At 52.1% G+C, this 27,407-nt stretch overlaps 4 protein-coding genes across 16 annotated transcripts; 3 read left to right on the top strand and 1 right to left on the bottom strand.

Moving 5' to 3' along the window:
• Window positions 1-545: 545 nt before the first annotated feature.
• Window positions 546-6,555, top strand: LOC107515841 (keratin-associated protein 10-10). 6 transcript variants are annotated; one of them, XM_016155038.2, is made up of 5 exons: window positions 563-811; window positions 1,043-1,077; window positions 1,837-1,980; window positions 2,233-2,388; window positions 5,957-6,330. In XM_016155038.2, the coding sequence occupies exons 2-5, from the start codon at window positions 1,072-1,074 to the stop codon at window positions 6,068-6,070; spliced, it is 420 nt and encodes a 139-aa protein (XP_016010524.1). In that variant the 5' UTR covers window positions 563-811; window positions 1,043-1,071; the 3' UTR covers window positions 6,071-6,330. The 6 variants fall into 6 exon arrangements, with proteins under 6 accessions (XP_016010522.1, XP_016010524.1, XP_016010523.1 ...); XM_016155037.2 differs by having other exon boundaries at window positions 564-802; XM_036225624.1 differs by having other exon boundaries at window positions 725-802; window positions 1,043-1,980.
• A 296-nt stretch (window positions 6,556-6,851) lies between these two features.
• On the top strand, window positions 6,852-12,260 carry ALDOA (aldolase, fructose-bisphosphate A). 3 transcript variants are annotated; one of them, XM_036225623.1, is made up of 10 exons: window positions 8,140-8,302; window positions 9,236-9,389; window positions 9,584-9,710; window positions 9,796-10,007; window positions 10,484-10,538; window positions 10,669-10,829; window positions 11,169-11,252; window positions 11,350-11,524; window positions 11,675-11,874; window positions 11,963-12,260. In XM_036225623.1, exons 2-10 carry the CDS (start codon window positions 9,249-9,251, stop codon window positions 12,056-12,058), a joined length of 1,251 nt encoding a protein of 416 aa, XP_036081516.1. In that variant the 5' UTR covers window positions 8,140-8,302; window positions 9,236-9,248; the 3' UTR covers window positions 12,059-12,260. The 3 variants fall into 3 exon arrangements, with proteins under 3 accessions (XP_016010514.1, XP_036081516.1, XP_016010513.1); XM_016155028.2 differs by lacking the exons at window positions 8,140-8,302; window positions 9,236-9,389 and adding an exon at window positions 6,852-6,932; XM_016155027.2 differs by lacking the exon at window positions 9,236-9,389.
• Window positions 12,261-14,256: 1,996 nt separating this feature from the next.
• On the top strand, window positions 14,257-21,783 carry PPP4C (protein phosphatase 4 catalytic subunit). Of its 5 annotated transcripts, none has more exons than XM_016155031.1 (9): window positions 14,257-14,387; window positions 14,584-14,746; window positions 18,403-18,454; window positions 18,978-19,028; window positions 19,248-19,349; window positions 19,956-20,129; window positions 20,232-20,358; window positions 21,091-21,280; window positions 21,362-21,779. In XM_016155031.1, exons 2-9 carry the CDS (start codon window positions 14,649-14,651, stop codon window positions 21,489-21,491), a joined length of 924 nt encoding a protein of 307 aa, XP_016010517.1. In that variant the 5' UTR covers window positions 14,257-14,387; window positions 14,584-14,648; the 3' UTR covers window positions 21,492-21,779. The 5 variants fall into 5 exon arrangements, with proteins under 5 accessions (XP_016010517.1, XP_016010520.1, XP_016010518.1 ...); XM_016155032.2 differs by lacking the exon at window positions 14,257-14,387 and adding an exon at window positions 14,472-14,488 and having other exon boundaries at window positions 21,362-21,745; XM_016155029.2 differs by lacking the exon at window positions 14,257-14,387 and adding an exon at window positions 15,202-15,391 and having other exon boundaries at window positions 14,630-14,746; window positions 21,362-21,732.
• A 414-nt stretch (window positions 21,784-22,197) lies between these two features.
• On the bottom strand, window positions 22,198-26,593 carry TBX6 (T-box transcription factor 6). 2 transcript variants are annotated; one of them, XM_016155025.2, is made up of 7 exons: window positions 25,948-26,593; window positions 24,722-24,989; window positions 24,490-24,636; window positions 24,342-24,412; window positions 23,189-23,262; window positions 22,923-23,106; window positions 22,505-22,842 (listed from the first exon to the last, which is right to left on the bottom strand). In XM_016155025.2, exons 1-7 carry the CDS (start codon window positions 26,385-26,387, stop codon window positions 22,629-22,631), a joined length of 1,398 nt encoding a protein of 465 aa, XP_016010511.2. In that variant the 5' UTR covers window positions 26,388-26,593; the 3' UTR covers window positions 22,505-22,628. The 2 variants fall into 2 exon arrangements, with proteins under 2 accessions (XP_016010510.2, XP_016010511.2); XM_016155024.2 differs by lacking the exons at window positions 23,189-23,262; window positions 24,342-24,412 and having other exon boundaries at window positions 22,198-22,842.
• Between the last annotated feature and the right edge of the window lie 814 nt (window positions 26,594-27,407).

Raw genomic sequence — 27,407 nt, 5'->3', positions numbered from 1 at the left:
ACAGGGAAGAAATTTGTCTGCCTTATTCTCTGCTACAGACCCAGAGAGCCTAGAGCACTGCTTGGCACCCAGTGGGATGTTTGGAGCTGAATCAATAGAAGATAGGCAAGGCCCAGCCTGGAAGGTGTTGATAGTCAGCTAATACATTTGGGCTTTATCCTGGAGTCAGTGGTGAGCCTTCCCAGGTTTAAAAATAGGAAAGAAACAAGATCTACTGTGGGTGGGAGGAAATCACTTTGGACAATGATGCGAAAATTGAAGAAATCAGGATGAAGTCTAAAATTACGGCACTGTCAATGAAAATGACTAAAGTCAGTTTGGAAAAATCTTAAGGATAAATCCAGACACGCACGTAGCTTTAATTTTTACAATATCCCTGTGAGGCAGCCGGGTCCTCCTTATACAGAGGGGGAAACGGACTCAGCGAGGCTCAGTGCCTTGCCCAAAGTCACAGCAAGTTGGTGGTGTGGGCTGGGGATTTAGTCTTCCCTTTGTAGCACCGCAGGAGCCAGCACACGAATCCAGGATCCTACCCAGGAGGGTGGCAGCGGGAATTTGCCATTTCGGTTCAGTAACTGCAGAAAGGCTGGAGCGACAGAGAACTGGTAGACGTAGAAGATTGGCTGGGAAAACGAGGTGAAGGGAAAGGATTTGGGTCTCGGCGGCCGCCGTAGAAGCGGCGGTCTGTCCCCATGACAACAACAGGAAACCGCGATTGGCTTCTGGACTGTACCGCCGCCATGGCCAATTGGACTCTACGCGGCGCGGAATCCGCGAACTGCTCGCGGTCCTGAGGGTGCAGGTGCTGTGGGTGGGTTGATGGAGGCAGCCGGGGAGTTGAGCCAGCGGTGGCCTGGCTCGGGCTGCGGTCTGCGAGGGAGGCGCCACCCTCGAATCCCTCTGGATCCTCACTATCCAGACTAGGGGCCATCTTTGGGCCTCAGTTTCCCCAAACCGGAAGTGGGAAGAAGAGAGTGGGCACCCCAGTCCAGGGGCCCTTCTCAGCCTCTGAAGCCCTCGAGTCTCTCTCTCTCTTCTGCAGCTCCTGAACTGACTGGTGCTGTCTGCCCCATGGACGTGAGTCCTAGAGCCCCTCAGCGCCCTAAACTCACCCTGACTTTGCCTGCTTTCGGGAACTGGAAAGGGTGCCCTTTTCTCAACATAGACCCTTGCAGCTCAGGACAAGAGCTTTGAGAAAGAACGCTAGGGATGGACTTCGTGCAGGAGGGCACTTTCACCCTCTTCCTGGCAAGATGAGTTTGCCAAGTAAACGAGGAGAAAAGGCATTGGAGGCAAAGGGAACAGGGCAGAGACCTGGGGGGTGTGAGAGAGGATAGGGCATTTGGGGAACTGCTAGGACTTCAGTATGGCTGGAGTGTGAAGGGGGAAGGTGGGAGAGGTAGGTAGGGCTGGCTAGACGGAGCCTTTGTCAGTGAGATAAGTTCGGATTGAGTCCCTGGGAGCCATTGATGGATTGTAAGGAAGGGAGAGAGTCACAAGGACAGCTGGTGTGGAAAGGGACGAAGACAGTTAAGGGTCAGTAACGTTGGCTGAGGAATCGTAAAGAATCAGAGACAAGAGGTCCTTTGAAGAAGCATTCTGAAAGGAAGTTCAGTAAGTCTTGGTAAAGTCCAGAATGACCAACACACCCTTGATGGTGCTATAACGGGGATGATGGGGAAAGGCAGGTTTGGGGGGCAAGAGAGTCTATTGACTCACTCCCCACTATCTGGTGGCGGTTCCTTTTCCCAGCCACCTCCGTGTCCCTCCTGGTATTTCTCTGTTCCTGCAGCCCCTCCCACCTCCTTGTCACTCCTTCCTCCTGTGCTCATTCAGGCCTCCTCTAGCCCGTGGAATCCAGCCCCAGCTCCTGTCAGCAGTCCTTCCCTGCTGCTCCCCATTCCTGCCATCGTCTTCATCGCAGTGGGCATCTATTTGTTGTTGCTGGGCCTAGTGCTGTTGACTAGGCATTGCCTACTGGTGAGGGGCCTTGGGTCTGAAGAGTGGGCTCTGGGGAAGAGGAACCTGGTAAATCTGTGCCCTCATCTGCATGCTCTTACCCTGAGACTCCTTGCCATTTATTTAGTCCCCACATCTGTCCCTTCCGTGGGACCAGAAAGTCCCTCATCTGCTGTTCCCTGCTGAACCTCCTCTTGCCCCTCTCCCCAAAACCTTGTCTTGGCTGTCTCTACTTGCTACCTGGCCCATATCCTGAGCCCTGTCATCTCCTAGGCTCAGGGCTGCTGTACTGGCTGCAGCTTCCCCTGCAGAAAGCAAGGCGCCTCCAGGCCCCAAGACTGTTGCTGGACCTGTGCAGAAGCCTGCGACTTCCCTCTGCCTAGCCCAGCCCACTACCTGGATGCCTGCTGCCCGCAACCCACAGAAGCTGTGAGTTCTCACCCTATCTCCTGACCTCCTGAGCCCTGGTATAGGCACTATCTGTGCATTCTTTTTGTTGTTTGTTGTTGTTCAACATTTATTGTTCAGCACCTGTTCTAGGCCAGGCACAATTCCAGGTACTGGGTCAGGTGGAGACAGCAAAAAACAACATGAGTAACATATCAGATACTTTCTAGTACTGAAAGCAGGGCAAAAAGAAAACAGGGTGGCAGCTGGAGAAAGGTGATGTGTGTAACATGCAGGGCATATAATCACTTCTGCAAATGGCAGTTAAAGAAGCAGAACCTCTCACAGAGAGCTCCTTCTGTTTATTGAGTGAAAACTGTGTTCCAGATACTGTGTCATTTTATTGACATTATTATTTTCTCAACAACCCAGAGAGCTGGGTATTTTTTAAAAATCTGTATGTATATTTTGCTGATTACAAAAAGCATTAATTACAAAGTAGAAATACATAGAAAGTACAAGGCATTTATAAATCAGCTCTCTAACCAAGGTTGCTGTTTTGTGTATGTCTTTCATATGCTAATATACAGTATTATCACTGCTGTATTTTACTGTTGTTTAGTAAAAATGGGTCATACCACATATACTGTTTCATCACAACTGCTACTTGCCCTTTTTAACTTGACATCACACCTTGGCCACCTATCCATGCCTGTACATGTAGATAGGTTAAGTATTCATACTCTCCTTTTACAGGGGAATCAATTGGCCTAGAAAGTTTAGTCACTTCTCCAATATTACACAGTAGAGTCTTGCATAGCAAATTGCTACATAGTGTGTTAGAACAGTCCTCAGGGAGAAGCGTGGCTTGCGGAGAACAGGCCATTTTTGCATTTTTGGTTTTAAAGATGTTCAGTGTAATCAACCATCTTCCTAGGCAATAACTATTTGGGGCTCAGCGATTTAGTCAGAAGCTACTGTCCTTGAAGCAATGACCTTCCCTAGAAGGAAAGAATTAGGATAAAAGACCAAGCAAATTCATAACTTGGGCTGACTGTAGTTGGTGCATTAAAGTCTCTGTTCTTCAGTTTCCTTTGTAACAATAACAACCACAAATATTACTAAGTTCTTGCCTACTTCACAGCTGTAAAAACTGAAGCGTACAAGGATCAAGTGACTTGCCTAAGGCCTGGGCCAAGACACAAACCCAGGCTTCTCTTCCTTTCTGGGGGAGAATCCTGCCTGTTCGACTTCTATCACAGGCATATCAGGAGGATCTAGTTCATTCATTCACTTATTGATTCCCTTAACTAAAGATTTATGGAGTCATTGTTGAGGCATTGTGCTGGGCCCTAGGAGCTCAGCAAAACAAGATGGACGTGGTCTCAGCCTCGCAAGGCTTACATGCCAGTAAAGGACAAAGAGAAATAAGTAGGCAATTATAATAGTGCAAGAAATAATGTGATACAGTGCAGTGGTTGGTTCTCAGCCCTGTGTGTGATCAGAAGCAGGTATGAGGCTTAAACAGCCAGGCATCCAGGCCCCAGACTCAGGAGGTCTGGGATTAGATTGGAATTTGAGTTTTAAACAAGTTCTCGTGTGATACTGCCCCATACCTGGGTAAAGAACTGCTAAGAGGAAAGGGCTGTGACAATGAGCATAGCTCCCATCTATTGAGTGCTCACCAAACACCAGGCTTCATGGTTGCTTCTTCGTGCTAATTCCCCACAATGACCTTATGATGTGGGTTCTGAGATGAAACAGGAATCAGCCAAACCTGGGCCTGAATTACATTTGAAGCTGGGCCTGAGCTCTAAAGATGGATGGCCTTCACAAAATCGAAGCAAAAGAAATCAAAGTGAAAAACTGCAGAGCCTAGAGAAACAGAAGGGTTAACATTCTTGTGGAGTTTTTGTTTAATGTACTTAAACAGCAGATTCCTTCCAGATGCCACGTGGCTGCCTGTGAGAGTCAAGAAATCCATTAGCCAGTTATTAATGACTAGATCTAAACCCATCCAATGGATAGAGCCAAGAAATGCTTTTAATACCTTCTCTGAAGTGAGGGCGGAGGAGTCTCTCTCAGCTACCAATTCTGTGCACAGTGTGGTCCTCCCAAAACCCACAGAACCCACTTCATTCCCAAACTGGGACTCTCCAGAGACTCCAAACCACACCCTCATCAAGCAGAAGGAAACCACTTTGTTCTCTCTCCCTTCTACCATGTCTTGTCTCCTCCTTGAGAGCCACTTCTGTTGGCAGTAGCTCCAGCCCAATTCACACCCCTTTCTCTGCAGCCGCTAGATCCCCTCCCCTCATTGGAGCCCCTAGTGCTATCTGATCTCACCAGTCATCTGACACTGCACCCCAGAAACCTCAGCTGCTCAAAAGGTCATTTCCCTATTCTTGGCTTGGCCCGGTGTCTGAGCTGTGCAACTGTGACTGTCACTAGCTCTGCCTCAGGCCTCAAGGAGCCAATCTTCTGTCACACATCCTGGGCATGTCCCACTCCAACCACTTGGCCTGATTCCAGTCCATGCCTGAAGCAGTCTCAGATCATCTCTGCCCTAGTCCCAGGCCAGGAGAGGAGTGGGTTGGAGTAGGCTGTTCTCCCTTCCTGTCTCTAAGGACATGCTGTTCCTGTTCCCTAAGAGGCAGACCTTCTGTTTCTCCTGGGAACTGTGAAGCCCTCTTTTCTCTTCTTTGCCTAAAGAGGGAAAAACGATGTGCTTTGGTTCATCTATTCATTCAACGTTCATTGCTCAGCATGAGTCCCCATGCTAGCTCAGTGGAGACAGAAAGCAGCTGCCATTCCTGGTGCTGGGAGGCAGTGGGGTTGAGGGGGATCTCAGGACTGGAAGCAGGCAGGCAGGTCCCTCGCAGCAGCATTCTCTAGTTGTATTTCTCATTCTTTGAAGCAATCACTCCCTTCTCTGAGCCTCCATTTCCTCCTTGTTAAAGAGGCGCCCTACTCAAGGTTCTGATAATTAAAATAGATGTTATTCTTTTGAGGACATTAAAATTGTTTAAATATGCAAATTACCGTTTTCAAAAAAACCTAGAAAGATTTTAAAAATTCATGCATAAATGCAGACTGTGCCTTGATCAGAGTAGGTACTCAGAAATGAATGATGAATGAGATCCTGCAGTTTGGTCTCATATCAAGAAATCCACACAACTGGCAAAGTATTTTCATCATGGACAGAAAATGTGTGTTTACTTTCCATGTCTGTTGGCTTTCAATTGCATGGGGCAATGATGTAGTAGAACCATCACTGAACAGAACATTGGAACACCCGAATTCTAGCATAGGACCAGGGCCAGTTGCTCTCTGGCCCTCAAGTCTCCTTGCCCATAAAATGGAAGAAAGAGAGAACCCCCTGAATAATTTCTTCCAGATCCTGAATTCAGTTGTTTGGAACATTACCTCCTTGCTGATTTCTCAACAGCACAGGGAATTGATTTGTTCATCAGGAATAGCGGATGGGACTCTGTTCCACTAGGCACACGGGCCTTTCTGGGCTCGTTCCCTTCTCCCCCGAGAGGGTACCAGCTTCAGGCTCTGGTCTCCCTTCCTCCTGCCCACCTCACTCCTTTTTTTTCTCCCTCAGGGTTGGGCCCCTCGCTGCCCTAGTTGCTGCCCACTCTGCGACTGTGCCTGTGCGTGCCAGCTTCCTGACTGCCAGAGCCTCAACTGTCTCTGCTTTGAGATCAAGCTCCGATGAGGACCCAAAGTCCCTGCCCTTTGGGGAGCGGCCAGCCTCCAGGGCCCACATGCCCCCTTCCCTGAGGGGCCTCAGGACACCTTTCTCCAGGCCACTGGAACCACAAGTGGCCAGCCTAGCTTACTGGCCTGGGAACCAGCTGTGGAGAGAGGTTGGCTCCTGGCAGAGCAGTACTCAAAGAGCCCTTGGCCAGCTGGACTGAAGCCCCTTTATTGGGCCAGAAGGGAGAGGGACTAGAGCTCTGGCAGGTGCCCCTGCCTTCTTCTTCCCTTCCCCAAGTAAACCCATGTTTGAAGGTGAGAGTGGGGACACTGCTTACCAGACAGCATTATGGGAGGAACTTGGTCCTTGAGCATCAGGATATAGGGGTACCCCAGCACACTTGGTCCATGGGTTCTTGGTTGGTTATTTATTTATTTATTTATTTATTTATTTATTTATTATTTTTTAGGCGAGGCAACCCTTGGTTGACCTCACAGATTACAAAGACCGTGTCAGTTTACAATCCCTTATTTTTTACACCTACAGCACCTGGTCTTCCTCGGTGGTCTCCCATCCAGGCATGACCCTGCTTAGCTTCCGAGATCAGACGGGATCCAGCTGGTTCTTGGTTATTTCGAGATGTGAGTGTAGTTACTGCATCTGCTCTCCCTCTAAAGAAATAGGCTCCAGAGAATCATAACAGCCCCCATCAGAGCCCAGTCAGAGGAAGAGGATCAGAGGAGGCAGGGGAGGCCACGTGGGCTGAGTCTCCTTTCCCTCCCTTCTTTCCCCACAGATCCCTGTCCAAAGATGTATTTCTCTTGACAGTTTGAGGGCCTCAGTCTGGATTTTCAAGGAAGAAATTTTCTCTGAAGCATCGGTGAGTGGGCAGGGGGCCTCCCCCAACCCTCAAAATAGGGCAGGCCCACAGCTCCCTCTCTCTTCCCTCACTTTAGGCCCCACGCTGGCGTGAATACCAGGGGCTTCAGGTTTCCCTAAATATAGGTCCTTGCCAGGGGATCCATGGCGTGGAAAGGGCAGGGGTCACTGGAGAAGGTTAGGGACATTGGTTGGGGGTAGGGTGGAAGCTGCTTTATAACCCAGCCGGGTGTGGCGTGGCTCACTCGCTGCTAACCAGGCTCTGCCCATTCCTTCGGCCTCCTCAGGTAGGCGCCAGTAGGACTGAGCGGGGGTGGGGTTGGGCCAGAGGCATCCAGATTAGGAGGGGAGACCTTGTATGGGGGAGGAGGACCAGCTGGGGGACAGATTTTATTCTGGAGTGGGATGTCAGGTACAAGTGAAACGTTTAGCAGAGACTCTGGCCCCGGATCCCCAGGCTTGCTTGCGCCGAGCGCGGTGGGCCACTTTCCGCGTGGTCCGGCTCTGCTAGGCGGCCGAACTTAAGGCAGTCCAGCCCCGGGCGGAGCACGGGCAGGGCTGGCTCGAGAGGCCCCCGGAGCATGAGGGACACACCCGCCTGGGTGGGACACCCAAAACCACTGCTCCCTGCCATCCCAGCTGCTTCCTTGCTCTTGCTGTACGTCCATTCACCGCCCTTTCTTCTGCCGCTTATGCCTGGGCTAGTAACCCAGTGGGGAGGGGCCCCGCGCCCCAGAGCCCGCAAGTTGAGCCTGCGGGCGAGGCCGGCGGAGGTTAAGCTTTAGGTTCGATGACGAAGACTCACACTGCATCAGCGCAGGCCGGAAACTGGGGTGGGCCGGGCCTGAGAGGGGAAGCTGCGCCTCCATCTTCTCGGGCTCCTCTACCCGCTCCCCCGCCCATCTCCGGTGCCAGAAACCGGCTGAGTCACGGAGCCTCTGAGCGCGCCAGGCGGAGAAGAGAGGGAGGGCCGGGCCCGCGGGATGTGGTCAGAGTCACGTCCTAAGGGGATGGGGGAGGGCTAGTGTTCTCGCTGCACTGTCCCCGCCCAAGAGCCGCCTCCCGGCTTCGCCTTTCGGGGGCGGCCGCTCCCGCAATTCATCGCTTGCAATTGGACACCAGGACGCCTCGGGCTCCCGTAAAGGAAAAAACCCGGCAGAGGGCGGAGCTCTGCCCTTATATGGCTTGATACCGCCCCCCCTTCCCGCCCCCTGTGCCGCCCCCTCGGGAGTGAATAGGCTGCGTTCCGCTTGGAACGCGCCGCAGAACCGGGGTGCTGGTGACGACCGCTGTGTTCGCTCCCTCAGTCCACTCGCCAGCCCGCTGCCCTCCACCGCTGCACCGGGCAAACCAGCCCCTCTACTCTGCCAGGTGAGCGCCCTTCGCCACGTGCGAAGGTCAGGGACCATGGAGAAAAAGATCCTAGAGGCCGTGGCAGGTCGGGCGTCAGCACAGAGCCTCCCCCCATACACACGCCGTCACCACATACATACGCGCTCCCAGCCCAGGCTCCCCAACCCTCTCCAGTTAGAGCTTCCTCGGTTTACTGCGCAATGCGGCGGCTCTGTGCGCTGAGTCACGGCGGGGGAGGAAGCATGCGAGATGAAGGGCCGTTCCCCCTCCCATTTTCTTGCTGGGACCCCTGGTGCAAAGGATTCTGGCCCCGAGGCAGCGAGGGTTTGGGGGCTGGCTCATATACTAGCTCTGGGTTCCCGAAAGCGTGTGGTTGGCCCCTACCCCGGGAGACTGGCCCTCGTGGAGAGGAGGGGAGTCTCCTTGGCAGCGCCTGATGTCCCATTAACACTTTTTTTTATCTTTCCTTATCGGGTGACCTTGATTCTGAGCCTGGAACAGCTGCAGCCCTGCGAGCAGACAGGAGCATTTTTCAGGGAAGGGGTGGGGCGCTTGCCTCTCCTCCACTTTCTTTACCCTTCATGAGCAGTGAGATCCACAGACCTCACCCCCTTCCTCCACCTCAGGCAGGGTTTTCCTCTGCTGCCCTTTCCTAGGCTTCTGATTACCTCCCACTATTTCCTTAACACCCTTTTCCAAACGCCTGACCTTGGGATGTCCTTGAGGCGTTGATGCCTGTCCCAGCTCTGGGATCTTGGGTGGATTGGAAGGAACACCCCAGTGGCAGTCAGAAGATCTGGGTTCTTATCTCAGTTCTGGCCCTTGGGTTGCTGTGTGACTTAAAGCACAGACATTACCCTCCACTGGATCCTTTCAGATGAGGGGGTTGGGCCCTTTGCCTTATGCATGACCTCTAAATTCTAAAATACTTTGGTTCAATTTTGCTTCTAGGCAAGGTGACCCCATGGCAAGGCGCAAGCCAGAAGGGTCCAGCTTCTACATGAGCCATCTGTCCATGGCTCTGGCCTATTCCTTTACCCCAGACGCCAGTATGCAACCCCACCCTCAGCTGGGCAACACCCAGCAACAAACAGAGTTAGGAAAGGTACAAGAGGCAGGCCTAGTTCAGGGAAGTCGGGTGTAGGGGAGAGCTGGGGACAGGAAGTAATCTAAGACCTGGGTGTGGGGCAGAGGAGGTAGGGAACATTTGCCCTGACCTCCAGGTAAGGGCCCTGCTCATTGGGAGACCACAGAACGACCTAGCTAACCGGTCCTCTCCTCTCTGTCTCCTTTGCCCAGGAACTGACAGGCACCATGCCCTACCAATACCCAGCGCTGACCCCGGAGCAGAAGAAAGAGCTGTCTGACATTGCTCACCGCATTGTGGCCCCGGGCAAGGGCATCTTGGCTGCAGATGAGTCCACTGGTATGGACAGGACACAGTGAGAGGAAGGCCCAGGATTGGGGGTGACAGGCTGATCACTTTATTACCATGCGATGCTCCTTTCCAGGGAGCATTGCCAAGCGGCTGCAGTCCATTGGCACTGAGAACACCGAGGAGAACCGTCGCTTCTACCGCCAGCTGCTGCTGACTGCTGACGACCGCGTGAATCCCTGCATTGGGGGTGTCATCCTCTTCCATGAGACGCTTTATCAGAAGGCAGATGATGGTCGTCCCTTCCCCCAAGTTATCAAATCCAAGGGCGGTGTTGTGGGCATCAAGGTGAGGAGGCTGGGTCTCATGATGTGAGATTTGAGATTGGTCTACAAGAAGGAAATCCAGAGTAATAGGCTCAGGTGTTAACACTGGGCTGGGTGCCAGGAGACTTGGGTGGAGTCTGCCCCAGATCACGTGTAAGGAGAGGTAGGAACTGTGGGTCCTCCTTGGCGTTTTTAATCCTTGAAGTCGTAAGAGCAAGGTATTACCCTCTTTGTACAGATGAAAAACGAGAAGCTCAAGGCAGCAAAGTGTTTTGCTCACAGAATTAGGAAGTGGTAGGAGCCCAGGCTCTCTGTCAAATAGTATCCCCATGTAGTCTGTCTCACAAGATCAGATACTGTAACTAAGTGAAAATATTTGCAGAACAGGAGATGCGGCTTGAGAGATAAAGTAAAGTTGGGGGCAGAGTGGGGCCCTAAAGGAGAAAAAGGTACTAGAGGTCGCTTCCTCTGTTTTATGTTGTTGACTAACCCCAACAGGTAGACAAGGGGGTGGTACCCCTGGCAGGAACAAATGGCGAGACTACCACCCAAGGTGAGAACTGTTTGGCTCCTTGCTGTATTGACCAACCCGCTCAGGTTGGTGCCCCTCTGGGTGCTCAGGATGAGGGGGTGCTACCTGCCCCCTCCTTTGCCATGCCCTGACTTTTCCATCTTCTCTCCAGGATTGGATGGGCTGTCTGAGCGTTGTGCTCAGTACAAGAAGGATGGAGCTGACTTTGCCAAGTGGCGCTGTGTGCTGAAGATTGGGGAACACACCCCCTCAGCCCTTGCCATCATGGAAAATGCCAATGTTCTGGCCCGTTATGCCAGCATCTGCCAGCAGGTAGGCCTGCATATCCCTTTCAGGCCAGCTCCCACTTCAGCTGGTTCCAGAGTATCAGGTAGCCTGCCACCCATCTGCCAGGATTTCTGCCTCCTCCAAAGCCAGGTGTTCCAGATCCTCACCAGGCATTAGGCTTGGTCCTGTAGAGGATATTTGAGGACTCTGACAGAGCTTGTGTGGACAGATCTGAGGAGATCCGACAGCCCTACAAAGCTGAGGGCTTGGAAACCATGAGTCTCTTTCTTTATGGAGATAAGACCTTGGCTAATGGCTGTGGCGAGCTGTCGGTAAGGCTCTGGGTTAGGAGGCCTCATGGCTACCCTATCCCTCACCCCATAGAATGGCATCGTGCCCATCGTGGAGCCTGAGATCCTCCCCGATGGGGACCACGACTTGAAGCGCTGTCAGTATGTAACTGAAAAGGTAGGTTGCCTGCATGCCTGGGCAGTGCAGTGGGCTAGGCAGCTGGGACTGACGCCTGTTCCCATACTTCATCCCACTTTGTCCTGCCCTGCTCTAGGTGCTGGCTGCTGTCTATAAGGCTCTGAGTGACCATCACATCTACCTGGAAGGCACCTTGCTGAAGCCTAATATGGTCACCCCAGGCCATGCCTGCACCCAGAAATTTTCTAACGAGGAGATTGCCATGGCAACTGTCACAGCACTGCGCCGCACAGTGCCCCCTGCTGTCCCTGGTAAAGCCCCAAGCCCTCATTTTGCCCTCTGGGAGACAAACTATACCCATAATCCTGATGCCCATTGGTCTGATTTCCAGGTCAGCTTCTAGGGACTCCTACTGGTCTCTGACTATGACTCCTCTCCACATTTCACTCCTTGTTTTACAGGGATCACCTTTTTATCTGGAGGTCAGAGTGAGGAGGAGGCATCCATCAACCTCAATGCAATCAACAAGTGCCCCCTGCTGAAGCCTTGGGCCCTGACCTTTTCCTATGGCCGAGCCCTGCAAGCCTCTGCCCTGAAGGCCTGGGGTGGAAAGAAGGAGAACCTGAAGGCCGCCCAGGAGGAATATGTCAAGCGAGCACTGGTGAGGATGGGGTGGGAGGTAGGCAGAGTGCTGGGGTGGATGACATTCTGAGAACAGAACTTCTCACTCTGGCTCCTCTCCCTCTTAGGCCAACAGCCTCGCCTGCCAAGGAAAGTACACCCCAAGTGGTCAGGCCGGGGCTGCAGCCAGCCAGTCCCTCTTCATATCTAACCATGCCTACTAAGCGGAGGTGTTCCAAGGCTGCCTCAACACTCCAGGCCCTGCCCCCTTCCACACACCTGAAGAGGGGGCCTTATCCGGGGCTCCAGGCTCCTCCTTCCCATCACTCTTGCCTCCCTTGTGACATTGGTGTGTGGTGTTGTCTGTGAATGCTAACTCCATCACCCTTTCCAGCCCACTGCCAATAAACAACTATTTAAGGGGGAGTTTGTTGTCCATGTCTATAGTGTTTGGCAAGGGGAGGGTCTGAAGAAGTGGCAGAACCCAGAAGAAAGAGCCCTTGTTTTATGTTCTTTCTTCTTGGACAGGAAAAAAGTAAAGGGGATGGGGTAGGACCTTCCTATTTCTTTTTATAACTGCCCAGGGCTTTGAGAGGAGAGCTTGTGACATTTTCTTTCAGCCACCAAGGATGACTCCTGTCAACAGCATCAGATAAGGCTCATAGATGGGGAGTATGTATGTAACTGCTAGTCTTAGGAGGCTGCAGGCTCAGCCTCACTTTTAGGCCCAGAACTCATGGGTGCAGAAGGCCCCTGTGACAAAAACAAGCACTGATAAAAGCCAACATTTCTTGGGTCTGTAAGCCAGGCAACATGGTAAGTGTTCTATATGAGTAGGTGCTGTAAGTCCCAATTTATGCCTTAGGCTACACTGCAGGAGTTCGCACTGTTTCTTGGTGGAAACAAGATTTTTAGTGTATGTTTCTCTACACTGTCCAGCTTATCCATCTTCCCATCTTAATAGGTAATGGGATTAGAACTAGCTTCTTAGTCCTCTTGGGCTGTGGAACCCCTTGAAAAACCTGGAATCCTCTCCAACACCCCCTCAACAATGTGGACACACACAGCTGTGGAGCCCAGGTTCCAGGTTAAGAACCGAGCCTCTATTGCATTCCACGAAGCCAGAATGAGAGCTCTGCACTTAGCCCTATGCTATGCCATGGACCCTTCCCCAATCACGCAGACGAGGGGGTAACAGTAAATACACCAGGTCTTCTTCACTGTTAAAGATCCTAGTCATAGCTAGTTAGTCTTCCCACTTCCAAAATTTCTTAGTATTAGCTTTTTCCTGTCTGAGCTCCCCTGTAGCAAAAAAAAAAAAAAAAAAAAATTCTTGATCTTTCTTATTTCTCTGGACCTACTAAATGTGTGTAGTAATCTATAAAACTGACTTACCTAGTACCTTCGAGAAGTTTAAGAACTTGGTCGTCTCTCCTGCATATTTTTTTTATCTGTTGCCTACATACAAAACCAAACTTGCTCCTAGTGCCCCACCAAACTTTGGCTCTCACTTCTGTGCCTACCCCCAACTCTGGAACAAAATCTGAGGTAAAGCAAATAAAAACTGAAGTCTGTATAAGATAGTGGAAAGGACATTTCAAGAGGGAGCAGTGTATGCCAAAGCTCAGATACCATGAAGTTTGCTTAAGGACCAATCACTTTCTCTGCCTGCAGCAAGAGACTAGGGAAGCAGAGTAATTCAAATACCAACTTTGGATGGGTTTGGGACTCATGACAAAGTGAGTTCCAGAAAAGTTAAGTGATAAGAGGAGAAACTAGTACACAGCTTTCCTGGTTTCCAATTTCAACCTTGATTTCAAAGCTGTGCAACCGTGAACAAGTTACTTAACCACTCTGAGCCAGTTTCCTCCTCTTAAAAAAAGGTATAAAACTTGCAGACAACAAAGTAACTGAATGGTGTCAAGGGGACCTTTCGGGAATCAGGGAGGTCATGTTGACTGAGGCACAGGCTTGGTGTGGGGAAGGTGGATTCTTTTCTGCCTTTAACTTAAGAGGTCCTCCATGGCAGAGATTTGTCTGTGGCCATGGGAAGAGATAGGCTGGGATTCTTTCATCCACTAAACAAATCCACATGTATGCCGACTGTGCCAGGCCTTGTTCTAAGCCCTGGGGCTGCAAGGGTGAACCAAAGTTCCATCTCAGGGACTGTAATGGGAGAGACCGACTAAACCAGGTAAACAAAACCGTGTAACAAAGTCACAAGGCGGAGCCCCGCCTCAGCCTATTTCTCTAACAGGGGTCTCTAACAGCCCACACTGCGCCGATCGGCTTGGCCCACAATGACTTCCGCTTGTACGTGGCTGACATCCGGTTCCTTCGGTTCATTTTCATTCTTAGGCTCCCGAGGTGGGGTTAAGGGTGCGGCGTGGGAGGGGGAGGGTGTGTATGACGCCACATCCGTCGTGCGGCGGAACTGGCCTCCCTTTGCTTCCGCGGCGGGGCCGGAAGTGGAAGCGGCGGTGGCGGCGGCCCAAAGCCGAGGGAAAGAGGACGGCAGGGACCCCGAAAGCCCGAGCCAAAGTCGCAGCAGCGGTAATAGTCAGGGGCGCCTCTTGGCCACCGTCCTTTAGTGCGGTACCGCGGGATTCGACGGGAGTTTTCAGGAGGCGGTCAGGGCTGTGGGACGATGTGAGGTGAGGTGGGGGGGGAGCCAGCTCCAGAATGGAGTTGCCCACCCCCCCGGCACTCCCTACGGACACTGATTTGGCCTCGTCTTCGCCTTTCCCAGGAGACCCCTGTGCGGTGTGGAGGGGGCGGTGGCCCTGGCTCTGACCCGCGCCGGGGGGGTGGGCCATGGCGGAAATCAGCGACCTGGACCGGCAGATCGAGCAGCTGCGGCGCTGCGAGCTCATCAAGGAGAGCGAGGTTAAGGCCCTGTGCGCTAAGGCCAGGTGAGCCCGCTGGCCCCGGGGAAGGGAAGCCCCGCCGCTGTCCAGTAGTTCCGGCCTGGGGCAAACCCAACTGAGAACTTTGAGCCTGGTTCATCCTAGAAACTTTTCCAAGGAAGAGCAGAATAGGACCACTTCTCTCGAGGAGCAACCAGACTGTTGGGGGAAGGCAGACCTGGATAAAAATACTTAAAGTATTAGGTGATGTGTTTTCAGTGGAGTTAGTTATAGAAAGTACTTAGGAAGCTCAAGGAAACAACCCAATCTGTTGGGGGTACAGAGAACGCTTCTTGCAGGAACTGAATTTTGGGGTTAGGCCTTGAAGAATAAGATGATAAAAGGAAGTGTCAGCAAGAACAGAAGTTCGAGTCGGAAAAGCTAAAGATTCTGTGGTTTATGAAATTCTTTTAATTCCAAGAACATCCCTTAAAGTGGGTGGTATTGTCCCCATTTTACAGGTGAGGACTCTCATGTTCAGAGTCAACCAGCAAGGGATGGAGTCTGAAGCCAGTTCTCCGTGTCCTGTCCCTTTCAGGCCATAATGCAAGAAGGTGGATTTGGATCACTCATATTCAGAGTGGGAGCCTCAGAAATGGTAGCAAATAAGCATGATATGAAGAGAAGCCTAACTCAAGAGTTCTGTGGGAAGTAGGTAAAGAGGCCAGGCTTTGGAATGTGATGGCTGTAGGTTAGAATCTGCCACATACTAGCTATGTTGGTGATCTTGAGGTCTCAGAAACTGTTTCTTTACCAAAAAGTAGGAATAATAGTACCTAATAAGATGGTCGTGAAGGGTCAGTAAGTTGGTGCTTGGGATGAGCTCAGCATAGTTCTTTGGTACAGTGTAAGATCTTAACACTTCTTTCATGTTATTACTGTGTAAGAGGAGAGCAATGCTGTCCTCAGGGAAGGCTTCTAAGAGAGGGAAGGCTTCTAAGAGAAGGTAGCCTTCAAAGATGAAAATAATTCGGATAGGTGATGAGAGCAGGGCCAGTGAGCAACACATTCCAAGCAGGATGAGAATAGATGAAAACTCTGAGATGTGTGGACAACAGTGAGGATACCAGTTACCTGTCTCCTCTGAGGGGCCATTTAACTGTGGCTTCCACCAACCTGGAGAACTTGTGGGAGAAAAGCCAGCAGAACTACCCTGTATTTATAGAACAACACAGCTAGTCTGGCCTTGTACTGGCAAAGAATTTATATCCATTTCCTCCCCACAGTAATCTTGTGAAGTTGGAATTGTTTGCTCCATTTTACATAACGGGAAGCCATGACTCCTATAGGCCTAGTGACTTGACACGTCACCCAGAGAGAAAGTGGCAGAGCTGGGCTCTGAACTTGTGGCCATCAGGTTTTTTGCTTGGCCCCACACAGACAGACCCATAGCAGCCAGACAAGGCCCGCAGAGTTTTGGAGAATAGGCAAGGCTCCTTTTAAAATGCTTGTCTGTGGCTCTCACATATTTTGCCTGTTTTCTCAGTCTTGACTGGCATTCTTAGGGACGTAAACGAATTACTGTCTGGCTCTATTCTTTCTCTCATGATAAAAGCCCCCCCATAGGTCCTGGACCAATTTGGTGATGATGATGATAGCTAATGCTTAGATAGTATGGTGGAGTTTCCAGGATAATTTCTTGCCCATGGTCTCACATTAGTTGGAGGGGAGGTTGGTTTTGGATCCAGGTCTTTTTCTATACTCCATATTCATGGACAGCCAGGCAGAAACATTTAAACTGTATGAGAGGCAGCAGGAAGCTACAGAGGACTGAGGGGTAGGAGGCTCCTGCCAAGTTGAAAGTGAGATGGATTTAGGCAGTCCTAGACTGAGGCCTGAGGTGGCCACTGTCATCCCAGGACCATACTGAAGAAGGGCCAACTCTAGCACTTGGCCACCCAACAGGGGCCCAGGCCAAGGCTGGTAGTGTCAGGAGCTTTGGCTTGCTCCGACAGTATATAGACGCATACTCTTTGAATTATAGAGGCCTGAAGGTGTAAGCTGAACTTGCTCCTATTAAAAAGTTAGCATGTTCAAAGAGCAGAGGGTTTTGAATCAGGTGGTCTTCAAGGTGAAGCCTAGCTTTGTCACATTTAAACAATATGACCCTGGTCAAGTTACTTTACCTCTCCGAGTCTTTGAAATCATTATGGAGCTCCGCACATCCTGGGGCAGGCCTCGGTACTTTGATAAGGACTTGGTAAAGGCAGTGTTAGTTGTGGAAGTAAAGGTGAGCAAGTGCAAGCCCTGAGAGGGCTGGTGATGTGCATCAAGTGACAGAGCTGGGACAGGACGATAGGCCTTATTCCATGCTGGGGCACTGCTAACACTGAGGTGGGGTTTTGACCCAGAGTCTGGAAGGGGCTGGCTTAAATTCTCAGGAAGTTGGGGTCCTGGTTTCGAATTCAGACACTCTCCAGCTTTGTTACCTTGATCCTGCCGCTTCTTTCTCTGAGTCTTGGTTTCTTTATCTGTCAGATGAGAATGAAAAGAACCTTCTCAACTCAGTTGGAAAGTTCGTTATAAGCAGTTGACGTGGAGCGATGTTCAACTCAAGATAGGTGGGAGAGCCTGGTTGCTGCATTGCCCCTGGGACCACAGCCAGTGCCTCCTCCCATTCCCAGAAAGCCAAGGCATACTTTCCTGGAGCTTCCTTTGTCATGCAGAGTACCGTGAGGGACCTATAGAAAACCATGAGCTCACAGAGCCCTAGTCTAGTGGAAGAAGAGTGAGGAGACTGGCAGAAGACTGAGGGCTGAGCAGCTACCTGGGACAAATCAGAGTAGCTTAATAAAAGCCAGATCCTGGAGCCAGGCGGCCTTGGTTCAAGTCCCATCTGTATGACTGAGGCCATTTTTTTCATCTGAGCAGTAGGAGTCATTACAGTGCCTGCCTTTGAAGGTGGTGGTTTGATTGCATGCATCATTGTTGCAGAGCCTACAGTCCTGGCGTACGGTGTCAGGAACATGTTCCAGCATCCCTGGAACATAGAACGTTCACTGCTGCAAAGGATCTGGAAATAGGATACTACTTAATTGGGTGTCTATACCTGACAATAGTTTTATTTCATGCTTATCCAAGTAGAAGTAGGCTGCAGTGCAAGGAAAGATGAAAGAACCAAGTTCTCACTTCCTCTAACTAACTAATGAAAAAGTAGCAACAGTGTATCACTTTGAAGATCACATTGATAACCAGCCTCCCTAGGGCATCCCCCTGTACCTTTGGACAGCCTGGGAGAAAGACTCAAAGATTCCTGTGTTGGGTAGAGAGGGACTGTAAGAGCTCAGCCAAGGGCATCGTCTCAGGCTTAGGGCACAGCGGGAGCAGAGGGCTCTGAGTGGCTAGATATTTTCTGAGAGTGCTGGATGTGTGCAAGAGCAGCGGGGAGGGTCAAGGCTGGGAAAGTAACAACCAACTTGGAAAGGCTTTGAAAGCTGGAACAAAAGCTTGGGCTTTGGCCTTTTGGCAGCGGGGAGCTACAGAGGGGTGTTAAGCAGGGGTCAGCCTATCCTGAGGAAATTGCACGCCTTGCTCCTGTCCCCTAGAGGTTCAAGGGCCACCTTATATCCTGCCCACCCCCCCACCCCCCCCCCCAAAAAAAAAAAGGTCAGGAATTGGGCTGGGCTGGCCTGGCTGTGGTGACCCTGGTCTTCTGTCTCCAGAGAGATCTTGGTAGAAGAGAGCAACGTGCAGAGGGTGGACTCACCAGTCACAGTGAGTACCCTCTGTCCTTCCAGAGCCTAGCTTGGTCTTTCAGGCACGTGAACATTCCTCATAGTCTTGTGGACTCCGGAGATCTACCTGTCATCCTTGGGAATGTCATTATAAGAAATAGGTGTTATAGGGAGGGACTCTTAATTTGTTGGAAGGATATTCTTCACCAGGGCAGAAGGATTCTTAATTTGGTGAGTGATTCTACTCCACTTGTTTCTCTGTGTTCTGTGTTATTAGTTACTTTACTGAAGAGAGTAAGGCGAGGAAGGGGTCAGATTCTCCAAGAGCTGCAGGTCTGGCTGGAAAGACCTGGCACTGGCCCTTGCCCACAGAACAGCTGGCACTCAGTGTGGGATGGAGATTGATTCTAGGCCAGGCTAACTTGGGGTGGGAGATATTTTGAGAAATAGAGGCTTAGACAAAAGTGATAAGGATCTACTAAAACAGTGGGTGATTCGAAGATAGCCTCTAGGAGCAGAGACTTTTTGGAATGTGAGTTCCCACCCACCTTCTCACTTCCCAGGTATGCGGTGACATCCATGGACAATTCTATGACCTCAAGGAGCTGTTCAGAGTGAGTGTGGGTAAACATTGGGGAAGGTGACCAGGGGGGTGACTGGAAGACCCTTTTGAGAAAGAAAGCTTTGAATTTGGTGAGTGGAGTAGGGGCATAAGGCCTCTAGTTAGGTGTTTGATGGGCCTTTTGTGAAAGAAGGGCTTCAACTTGACTGGAAATGGGCCACCACAGTGGGTAGGGAACAGTTTAGGACCAAGCAGAAGTTTCTCCCCCCAGGTGGGTGGCGACGTCCCTGAGACCAACTACCTCTTCATGGGGGACTTTGTGGATCGTGGTTTCTACAGCGTTGAAACGTTCCTCCTGCTGCTGGCACTTAAGGTGGGAACTGCTGGCTTCTGGAGCCCAAACCTGGGCTACCTCAGGCCTTATCTGTCTGCATCCTTTCCACCCTCCTCTCCTGCTCTGTCCACCCCCAACTCTGAGCTGTGCTACTGGTGATGACAGATTCTGTTTGGCAGCTGTGGTCACAGAAGCTTTCTTTGACTCGGGAGTATCTGGTTGGGTCCCTAGAGGATGAGGTCAGAGGGGTGGCGTCGTAGGGTGGGGAGTAGAGGCATACTACGTTCAGAAAGTGGTGAGAGTTGAGTTCAGCTGGATACAGCATCCACTGGTTGGAGATAGGTGGTAAAGGGTCAGATGACAAAGTGCCCTTAATATCTTGCTAAAGACTCAGTCTCTACCTGGTGGGTGAAAGAGGAGCCATTAGGTTTGTAGTCGATGAGGTGGGGGAGGGGCCAGCTTTGTATCCTCTGGAGGAGGGACTGGGAGTCTATGAGGTGAGTGCAACACTATTCAGGTGAGAGATGACATGAGTCCGGGCCAGGGTGGTGGTGATGAGGATGGAGTGGGACTGTCAGATGTGAGGAGATCTAGGAGGGAGAGAGTGAGCCTAGACTCCAGCCCTGGCTTGGTGCTTACCTCCAGGTTCGCTATCCTGACCGGATCACCCTGATACGGGGCAACCATGAGAGCCGTCAGATCACCCAGGTCTACGGCTTCTATGATGAGTGCCTGCGCAAGTATGGCTCAGTGACCGTGTGGCGCTACTGCACTGAGATCTTTGACTACCTCAGCCTGTCAGCTATCATTGATGGCAAGGTAGGCTGGCCACAGGGCTCCACGGGGATGGGGGGGATGGGAGGGATGGGAGACACACTGGGCCTGAGCCTCCCTTCCCTCTTATCTTGCTCCCCCTTGTAGATCTTCTGCGTGCACGGGGGCCTCTCCCCTTCCATCCAGACCCTGGACCAGATCCGGACAATTGACCGAAAGCAAGAGGTGCCTCACGACGGGCCCATGTGTGACCTGCTCTGGTCTGACCCTGAAGGTGAGGGCAGGCAGGTGGGGCAGGGGCAGCTGTGCTTTACCCTTAGCTCGGCAAGAGACGGAGGGGTTCCTTTGGTTAAAGCAAGTACCTTGAAGGGACAGGCCAGGCGAGCTTAGGGAAGAGCAGAGCAGGCTGGTCTTCACTCACGTCTGCTTGACCTTTGGACAGCTGGCACTGTTGATCGGGAGCGTGGGTAGCTGGTGCTTTGAGCCCAGAGAGGGACTTGGGGCCTGTCTATCAGAGGTGTTTAGGACAAAATCATTGGCTTCCTCGCTGTGAAGGGGCTTCTGCAGAGGTAATATGCTTGGAATGATAGACCTTTGAGAACCCCTCATTTTGTGGGGTTCCCAGCTAATGGGGAACAGAGCTGAGATTGAAAGCCAAGTCTTCCAGGCATCACTTCAGGGCTTGCGCTGCCTGCCACACCTGACTGCCCCGTTACCATTCCCAAAGCAGCCCTGGTTCACACCTGCTGTGCCGGTGTGGTTCTTATAAGCACCGCCTTTCACTCTCATGTGTACCTGCATCAGGAATGTCTGCCTTTGGAGCTTATCTGCTTCAGCATTTGTTGTCCCGTCCCCCAAGACTCACAGAACATGTTCAGACCCTGTGCTCTTGCCCCACAGGCCCAGTTGGGGGAGGGAAACAGGATATTTTCCTTCAAAGGGCAGTGGGCAACCAGAGAAGGCCTTGAAGACACCCTGTCCCCATCTGTACCTTCATTTGCTTCAGACACTACAGGCTGGGGTGTGAGCCCCCGTGGGGCTGGCTACCTATTTGGCAGTGATGTGGTGGCCCAGTTCAATGCAGCCAACGACATTGACATGATCTGTCGTGCCCACCAACTGGTGATGGAAGGTTACAAATGGCACTTCAATGAAACTGTGCTTACTGTGTGGTCAGCACCCAACTACTGCTACCGGTGAGCTGCCTGGGCCAGGAGGTCAAGATGGGGGTGGGGATCTAGGCCGACACACTCTAACTGCCGCCCTCTGACTTCCAGCTGTGGGAACGTGGCAGCCATCTTGGAGCTAGATGAGCATCTCCAGAAAGATTTTATCATCTTCGAGGCCGCTCCTCAAGAGACACGGGGCATCCCCTCCAAGAAGCCCGTGGCTGACTACTTCCTGTGACCCCTTTGGCCCCTGTCCCCCTCCAGCCCCTCTGGCCCTTGGACCACTGTGACTGCCCTCTTCAGACAGGGGCTGGGCATGGGGGGCTGTCCCGGCTCTGCTCTCCCCACAAAGAGGGCACTTGGAGGGTGAGGACTTTCTCTGGAGAGGCTCAGAGCCTCAGCTCCATGCTCCTCCTCTCCCTTCTCCCCACTTGAACCATGAAGTTTCCAAGAATTTTTTTTTCCTTTTTTTTGTTTGTTTTTAAATAAAAATTTTGAGAAAAAGAAAAAAATTCTAATAAAAGAAAAAAATGGTATTTGGGTTTGTGTCATATTTGGGAATGAGCAGTGATGTTGGTCTGGGTCCTGGCATGGACATCAGGGCTTTGACTGCCCCAGAACCCTAATCCATCTAGGAAGTTGAGGCTCAGGCCAGTCATCTTGCCCAGAACCTCCTGGTCCCCATCCACTGACAGTGACTGCTCCTGAGGGCTTTGAGTGCTAAGAAGAGGGCTGGGTTCTCAGAGGTGGCTCTATTTAATTCTCAAAACACTGAGTGTCAGGACACTGATTCCCCATTTTCCTGAAGACAGGCCCAGAGCAGGTGGGTTTACATGAATAGCGTCAAGCAGATGGAAATGACAAGTCTAGATTTCGCCAGGGTATCCCCACAAAACCTTTGCTTACCCAGCCCCCTCCCAGGACCAAACAGCATTAGCCCCATGTTTCCAGAGCACTGATGTCTTTTGAGTTTTATTAACAAAAATACTCTGGTCCTGAGAACAAACTGGTGTGGCTTTCTCTGGGGTGAGGGGTTTGATTGGCTGAGCCCAAGGATGAGGCCTGGGAGGGAGTTGCCAGTGCTGTTCTGAGGCCCCATTTGGCCAGGTAGAGCCTCCCTCCATTCACACGGAGGTGAGATCCGAGAGGCGGGAAGGGGAAGCTGGCCCCATCTGGACTCCCAGCAGCTTAGCCTGAGCTTTGAAGCCAGAGGGGGGTGGGAGTGAAATCAAAGTGTGAAGTGGGGTAGGGGAGGCCCAAGGCAGCCATTTGGTGTGGGGGATGGGGCCAGTGGAAGTAAGGGGGGTACAGACCTGGGGGAAGGGAAGTGGAAATTTGTGGTGGAGGACAGGGAAGCAGAGGGTCCAGCAATGGCTCAGAACATTGGTTTAGAGCCCACATCCAGGTAGGCCCCAGGCCCAGGGTAGGATAGGGAGAAGGGGCCCCCTTGGAGGAAGTGCGAGGCAAAGGGTGCTGGAGGCACCGTTGCTGGGTATCCTGAGCCTCCTGGGCCAGACTGCAGGTCCAGGAATGCAGCCGAGTAGGGGGCTGAGCGCCCAGAGTCTGGAGCCTCAGAGAAGCTGGGGTTCCTGAAGTGGAAAAAGGTGTCAGAAAAGGGAGAGGGACTCCAGCCTAGAAGAGCCCAGCACTGTGCCCTTGTCCCACTTACCTGGTTGGAAGGTGACTGGGGGCCCCATGGAAAGCTGCAGGGTGCAGAAGGTAGGCCTCAGCACTGGGGCCACCACACGGAGGAGCTGGGGCAGGGGCAACTTCCTGGGGTTCTGGGGCCTGCTCTGGCTCTGACTCACGAATGTCCCCACCCAGGGTGGAATCGCAGGGACCACCTGGTGCATCTGGGGAGGCAGAAGAGACAGGTTGGGCTGAGGAGAATCAGCATCTCAGGCTTGGCTGCATCACCAATAGGACCACACTCACCTCCATTCCCATAGGCTTCTGTGGCTACTGGCTCTGGGCCCCGCAGTTTCCTCTTCACACGGGCATCTCGCTCTCTGGGGAAGATGATGATGATGATGATGATGATGATGATGATGATGATGATGGTGATTATGATGATGATCGCACTTACCAGGTGCTAGGCATTCCCCCTCCCAGGGACCCTATCAGGTAGGTGCCATTATTATACCCATTTTACAGATGGAGGAACTGAAGGCCAGATAATTAAATGACTAGAAAGCAGAGCTGGGATTTATTCCCCACTTTAAACTCTCCCATGATTTCCTATTGCATTTAGAATCAATGGAAACCCCTTCCCAAGCTACCAGGCTCATCCCACCTTGCTCGCTCAGACCGTGCCCACTAGCTGCCTTCCAGCTCCCTCTTCTGTCTTTTCACCTGCCTAATTCATCCTTCTTGTCTCCATTCAGGCATAACTTCCTCAAGGATGTTCTCTGACCTCCCACAGAACCACCTGCCTTCCCTGATAACATTTGTCAACAGTTACACTGTTACATTTGTTAGGGTGACCTTTTGATTAATGTATGTTTCCTTTGCAAGGGCCAGCCCCAAGGGGGCTGTATTCGGAATAGAAGCCAAAGTCCTAACCAAACCTTTAGTGTCCAACATAATCTGGCTCCCCATTACCTCTCTCACCACTCCAGCCACACCACAGGTATGCTCCCACCTCATGCTGTTCCCAGATACTCACATGGCTCCCTCCCACAATTCCTTCAGGCCTTTTCTCAAATGTGCCTTCTCAGTGAAGCCTTTCCAGGCCTCTTATCTAATCAGTAACTCACTCCAGTTTTTCCTATCTTCCTTTCTGATTTATTTCTTATATCTTTAGAATTTATTTCTAATGTATATTATTTCTCTCATTTAGTTGTCTACTCTGCCCACAAGAGTATCAGTTCCATGAAGGCAGGACATTGATTTATTCTGTTTACCGATGTCTTCAGTGCCTAGAACTGTGCTTGGCATATAGCAGGTACTAGATAAGCATTTGTCAAATCAGTGAATAAATGTTTTTACTTACCATTGTGTTCCTGGCATCAAGCACAGTGCCTGGCTCATAGTGGCTGATTGATAAACATTTGTTGAATGAATGATTAAATGAACGAATGGTACCAACCTCTTACAGTTTCTGCCATTCTCCCGGAAACCCTTGGCAAAGGGGTTGGCTGCAATCTTCAGTTGTGTGATCTGGGGGCACACATCCAGAGTCAAAGCTCCTGTAGCCTGGGTAGGGTATTGCCACCTCCTCAAGCAGGGGCACTCACCTGTGGATTCTGGTAGGCTGTCACGGAGATGAACATGGTCTCAGGAAAGCGGAAGGAGGCGACACCCCCCCAGTGTTGGCTGCAAAGCTGGGCGGCTTGCACCAGGTGTACTCGGGGCTGATACTTGTGCATGGAGTGCAAGATTAGCTGGGAAGGAAGAAACAGGAGTGACCCCCTGCCCTGGGCACCGCCCCCCCCAGCCTCCACCCTAGGGTCCCAGCCTGGGCCTCACGTGGCCGTGGGGGTCCAGTGTGCTGTTGGTGAGCTTGACACGATGGAAAGACACAGGCTGCCGCATCCAGTGAGCACCAGTGGCAGGAGAGTCAGGGTGAATGTAGACTCGGTCAGGCAGGCGGGGCTCTGCCTTGCCACTGGGCTCCCAGCGCTGGCCCTGCCAGCGGTAGCGAGCTCCGTCCACTGGCACCACATCCAGAAGGAACAGGTAGCGGGCCTCGGGATCCAGACCAGTAACTGATACTCGGCAAGCAGGGAACATGCGCCTGGATGGGAGAAAGGATGGGAGAGGCCTGGAGCTACCCACTGGCCAGAGGTGGGCACAGCACAAGCAAGGGAGCAGAGCCACCAAGTCATGGAATTCTGTTATAGAACATTTAAGGTGGAGGTAGAACTGAGGTCAGGGTCTGGTAGGTTGTTTCATCTCATCTTACAGGTAGGAGACAGGACAGATCTGATCAGGGTCACACAGCAGGTTGGAGCAGAGCTTGAACTCCTAACTACTGGCCCTTCAAACTCCATTTGCAGAAGAAGCACAGATGACACACTTTTTTTTTCCAGGAAATCTTGCTAGGAGCCTTCTTGCTCTCTACCCTGGTCTCCTCACCTGATCTCCAGCACCAGAATCTACAGGTGCTAGACAAACTCACTTCAGAAAAAAAAAAAAATGTTCTGCCTTCAGTGGGGCAGAAGACTCACCATGCTAGAGCCTGAGCTCCTGGCCTAGATAAAGACTCCCAACAAGGCCATACTCTGACCATATCCCTGCCTCCAAGGTGACCCCGGACCTAGTCCTATACTGACAAACCCTAACCCTGATCCTAACCAGATGTCTCTGATTCTGGTCACTGTCTGGCCTTTGACCATAGTCATAGTTTAAACCCCTGCAGACTGATCCCTTGATCTAGGCCACATATTAACCTATAATCCTTCCAGACTTTCTGACCCTGGCTCAGACTGATTTATATGTCCCTTGCCATAGGCTGGTCCCTAAACCAGCCACAGACTCAACATACTGACCCTCAACCCTTGCCACAGCGTGACCCCTGATCTAGTCACTGGGTAACCCCTGACCCAGACCACAATCACATTCTGAACTTAGGCAGAGCTATAGCCCCACCTAGAAACACCCAATCCCTAGCCCCATCACCAGGAACTCTGCCTTTTCCAAGAGACCCCCGCCAGGAACATGCTGAGTCCACTGACCCTGCCCAGCCCCCTCACCTCCCAGCTTTGGTGATGATCATCTCTGTTCCCACGGAATTGAACTCTTTCCACAGCTCCCGGTTCTCCAGGCTCAGGCTGACTCCAGGGAGTGAATGAAGGGCCTCTGCGGCTGCAGGGGCCGGCTCAGTGCCCAGGGCTGGGGGCAGAGTGGGCAGAGGTGGGGGAGCAGCCAGGGTGTGGGGAACAGCCTCAATCCCGGAGAGGAAGCAATCCAGTTTGGGACTGTTCAGATCTGGAGATAGGAGGAGAATGACTAGGCAGCCCAAGGTCACAGCACCCCCCTTCCAATTCCTACACAGGAGCTCATCCCAAAGCTCACCGGGGTAGCGGTACCCCTCTGCTAGGGCAGGCGGGAAGCTGGAATCGGCCCCTGGCTGAGGGGGCCCAAGGCGGTAGCTGCTCCCCAGAGAGGGGTACAACTCTCGTGGATGGTACATGGAGTAGTCCTGTCTGGCCTCAGGTCACACTGCCTAGAGTCCCCCGGTGCTAAGAAATGCCCCCTTTATAGCTCACAGCTCGGCCCCTTCCAGACCCAGGATCACAGCCCCTCCCTCTTTGGGGCCCTGAAGTTGGGATGGGGTGGAGACCCCTGGGGCCTGGAAGGGGTCCAAGAAGGGGCCGGATACCTGGGTACCCTCCCCTTCTTCCCTCCCCTCCAGGCTTCATAAGCCTCAACCCCCTGCCCCCTCATTACATAATTAACTCCTCGGCCTGATTGATCCCCAGGGCTTGGACAGAGATGCAGTTTGGCGCTTCCGGCCAGCTGGTCCCCTTTCCCACGGGGGGAGCCTTGGCTAAGGATAAACTACTGAGGGGCGGGGCCTGGAACCTCAGATGGAGCCTGGAGTCCTGGGGCAGACCTTGCTACCCCACATTTTTCTGGCAGGTGACCTCTCCCCACCCCCTATCCTTCACTTGGAGGATGGGGCTTGGAGGCACGAAGCACTACTGGAAAAGAAGAGCAGAGATAGAGGGAGGCAGCTTGAACCTATTGTTATGCTGGGCACTGAGTCCGTAGCTGAGGGCTGAAACAAGGAGTCCTTCCTGGTTCCCATTCTGAAAAACCTCCGCCCTCATCCAAGTCTCAATAGTTTAGGTTTCCCACAGCTCTATAGTCCCTGACTGGAGGGCAACCTGGTTTTCCCAGAAGGTCCTGTGCTGGAGAACCCTTGGAACTACACTTCCCAGGAGGCCCAGCGTCCACTTTGGCGCAGAGAGATGCCGCTGGAACTGCTGGAAGTTGTAGTTGGAAGGAGGGCAGCAAACCGGTTGCCTCCCAGGAGGGCTGCCCCTGGGCTATAGCAAAACGCTAAGGCTGAGAAAATAGATCTGCTGAGGTCATGGCCCAGGGAGCCAGAGTAGGCTGGGCAATCGTGGGGCAGTGAGACCTGTTCTGGAGAAGATGGCTGAAACCAGGCCCAGGAGTGCAGGCTCCCTCTTACCCTTTGACTACCGTG

Source organism: Rousettus aegyptiacus, unplaced genomic scaffold (genome assembly GCF_014176215.1).
Source record: "Rousettus aegyptiacus isolate mRouAeg1 unplaced genomic scaffold, mRouAeg1.p scaffold_m13_p_8, whole genome shotgun sequence".
Lineage (NCBI taxonomy): Eukaryota > Metazoa > Chordata > Mammalia > Chiroptera > Pteropodidae > Rousettus > Rousettus aegyptiacus.
This window is presented reverse-complemented; position numbering and strand designations above follow the sequence as displayed.

What these genes read in the sequence shown, in the direction of transcription:
- LOC107515841 (XM_016155036.2), top strand. Translation starts at nt 1,672, where the DNA reads ATGATGGGGAAAGGCAGGTTTGGGGGGCAAGAGAGTCTATTGACTCAC. An exon ending in TGACTAGGCATTGCCTACTG is followed by an intron (nt 1,981 to 2,232) that starts GTGAGGGGCCTT and finishes GTCATCTCCTAG; the next exon opens with GCTCAGGGCTGCTGTACTGG. An exon ending in GCCCGCAACCCACAGAAGCT is followed by an intron (nt 2,389 to 5,956) that starts GTGAGTTCTCAC and finishes TTTCTCCCTCAG; the next exon opens with GGTTGGGCCCCTCGCTGCCC.
- TBX6 (XM_016155024.2), bottom strand. Translation starts at nt 26,387, where the DNA reads ATGTACCATCCACGAGAGTTGTACCCCTCTCTGGGGAGCAGCTACCGC. An exon ending in CACTGGACCCCCACGGCCAC is followed by an intron (nt 24,637 to 24,721) that starts GTGAGGCCCAGG and finishes CTTCCTTCCCAG; the next exon opens with CTAATCTTGCACTCCATGCA. An exon ending in CAGCCTACCAGAATCCACAG is followed by an intron (nt 23,107 to 24,489) that starts GTGAGTGCCCCT and finishes CTGCCTCCCCAG; the next exon opens with ATGCACCAGGTGGTCCCTGC.
- PPP4C (XM_016155029.2), top strand. Translation starts at nt 15,285, where the DNA reads ATGCAAGAAGGTGGATTTGGATCACTCATATTCAGAGTGGGAGCCTCA. An exon ending in TCCTGCTGCTGGCACTTAAG is followed by an intron (nt 19,350 to 19,955) that starts GTGGGAACTGCT and finishes GCTTACCTCCAG; the next exon opens with GTTCGCTATCCTGACCGGAT. An exon ending in CAGCTATCATTGATGGCAAG is followed by an intron (nt 20,130 to 20,231) that starts GTAGGCTGGCCA and finishes TCCCCCTTGTAG; the next exon opens with ATCTTCTGCGTGCACGGGGG.
- ALDOA (XM_036225623.1), top strand. Translation starts at nt 9,249, where the DNA reads ATGGCAAGGCGCAAGCCAGAAGGGTCCAGCTTCTACATGAGCCATCTG. An exon ending in AACAAACAGAGTTAGGAAAG is followed by an intron (nt 9,390 to 9,583) that starts GTACAAGAGGCA and finishes TCCTTTGCCCAG; the next exon opens with GAACTGACAGGCACCATGCC. An exon ending in GCGGTGTTGTGGGCATCAAG is followed by an intron (nt 10,008 to 10,483) that starts GTGAGGAGGCTG and finishes TAACCCCAACAG; the next exon opens with GTAGACAAGGGGGTGGTACC.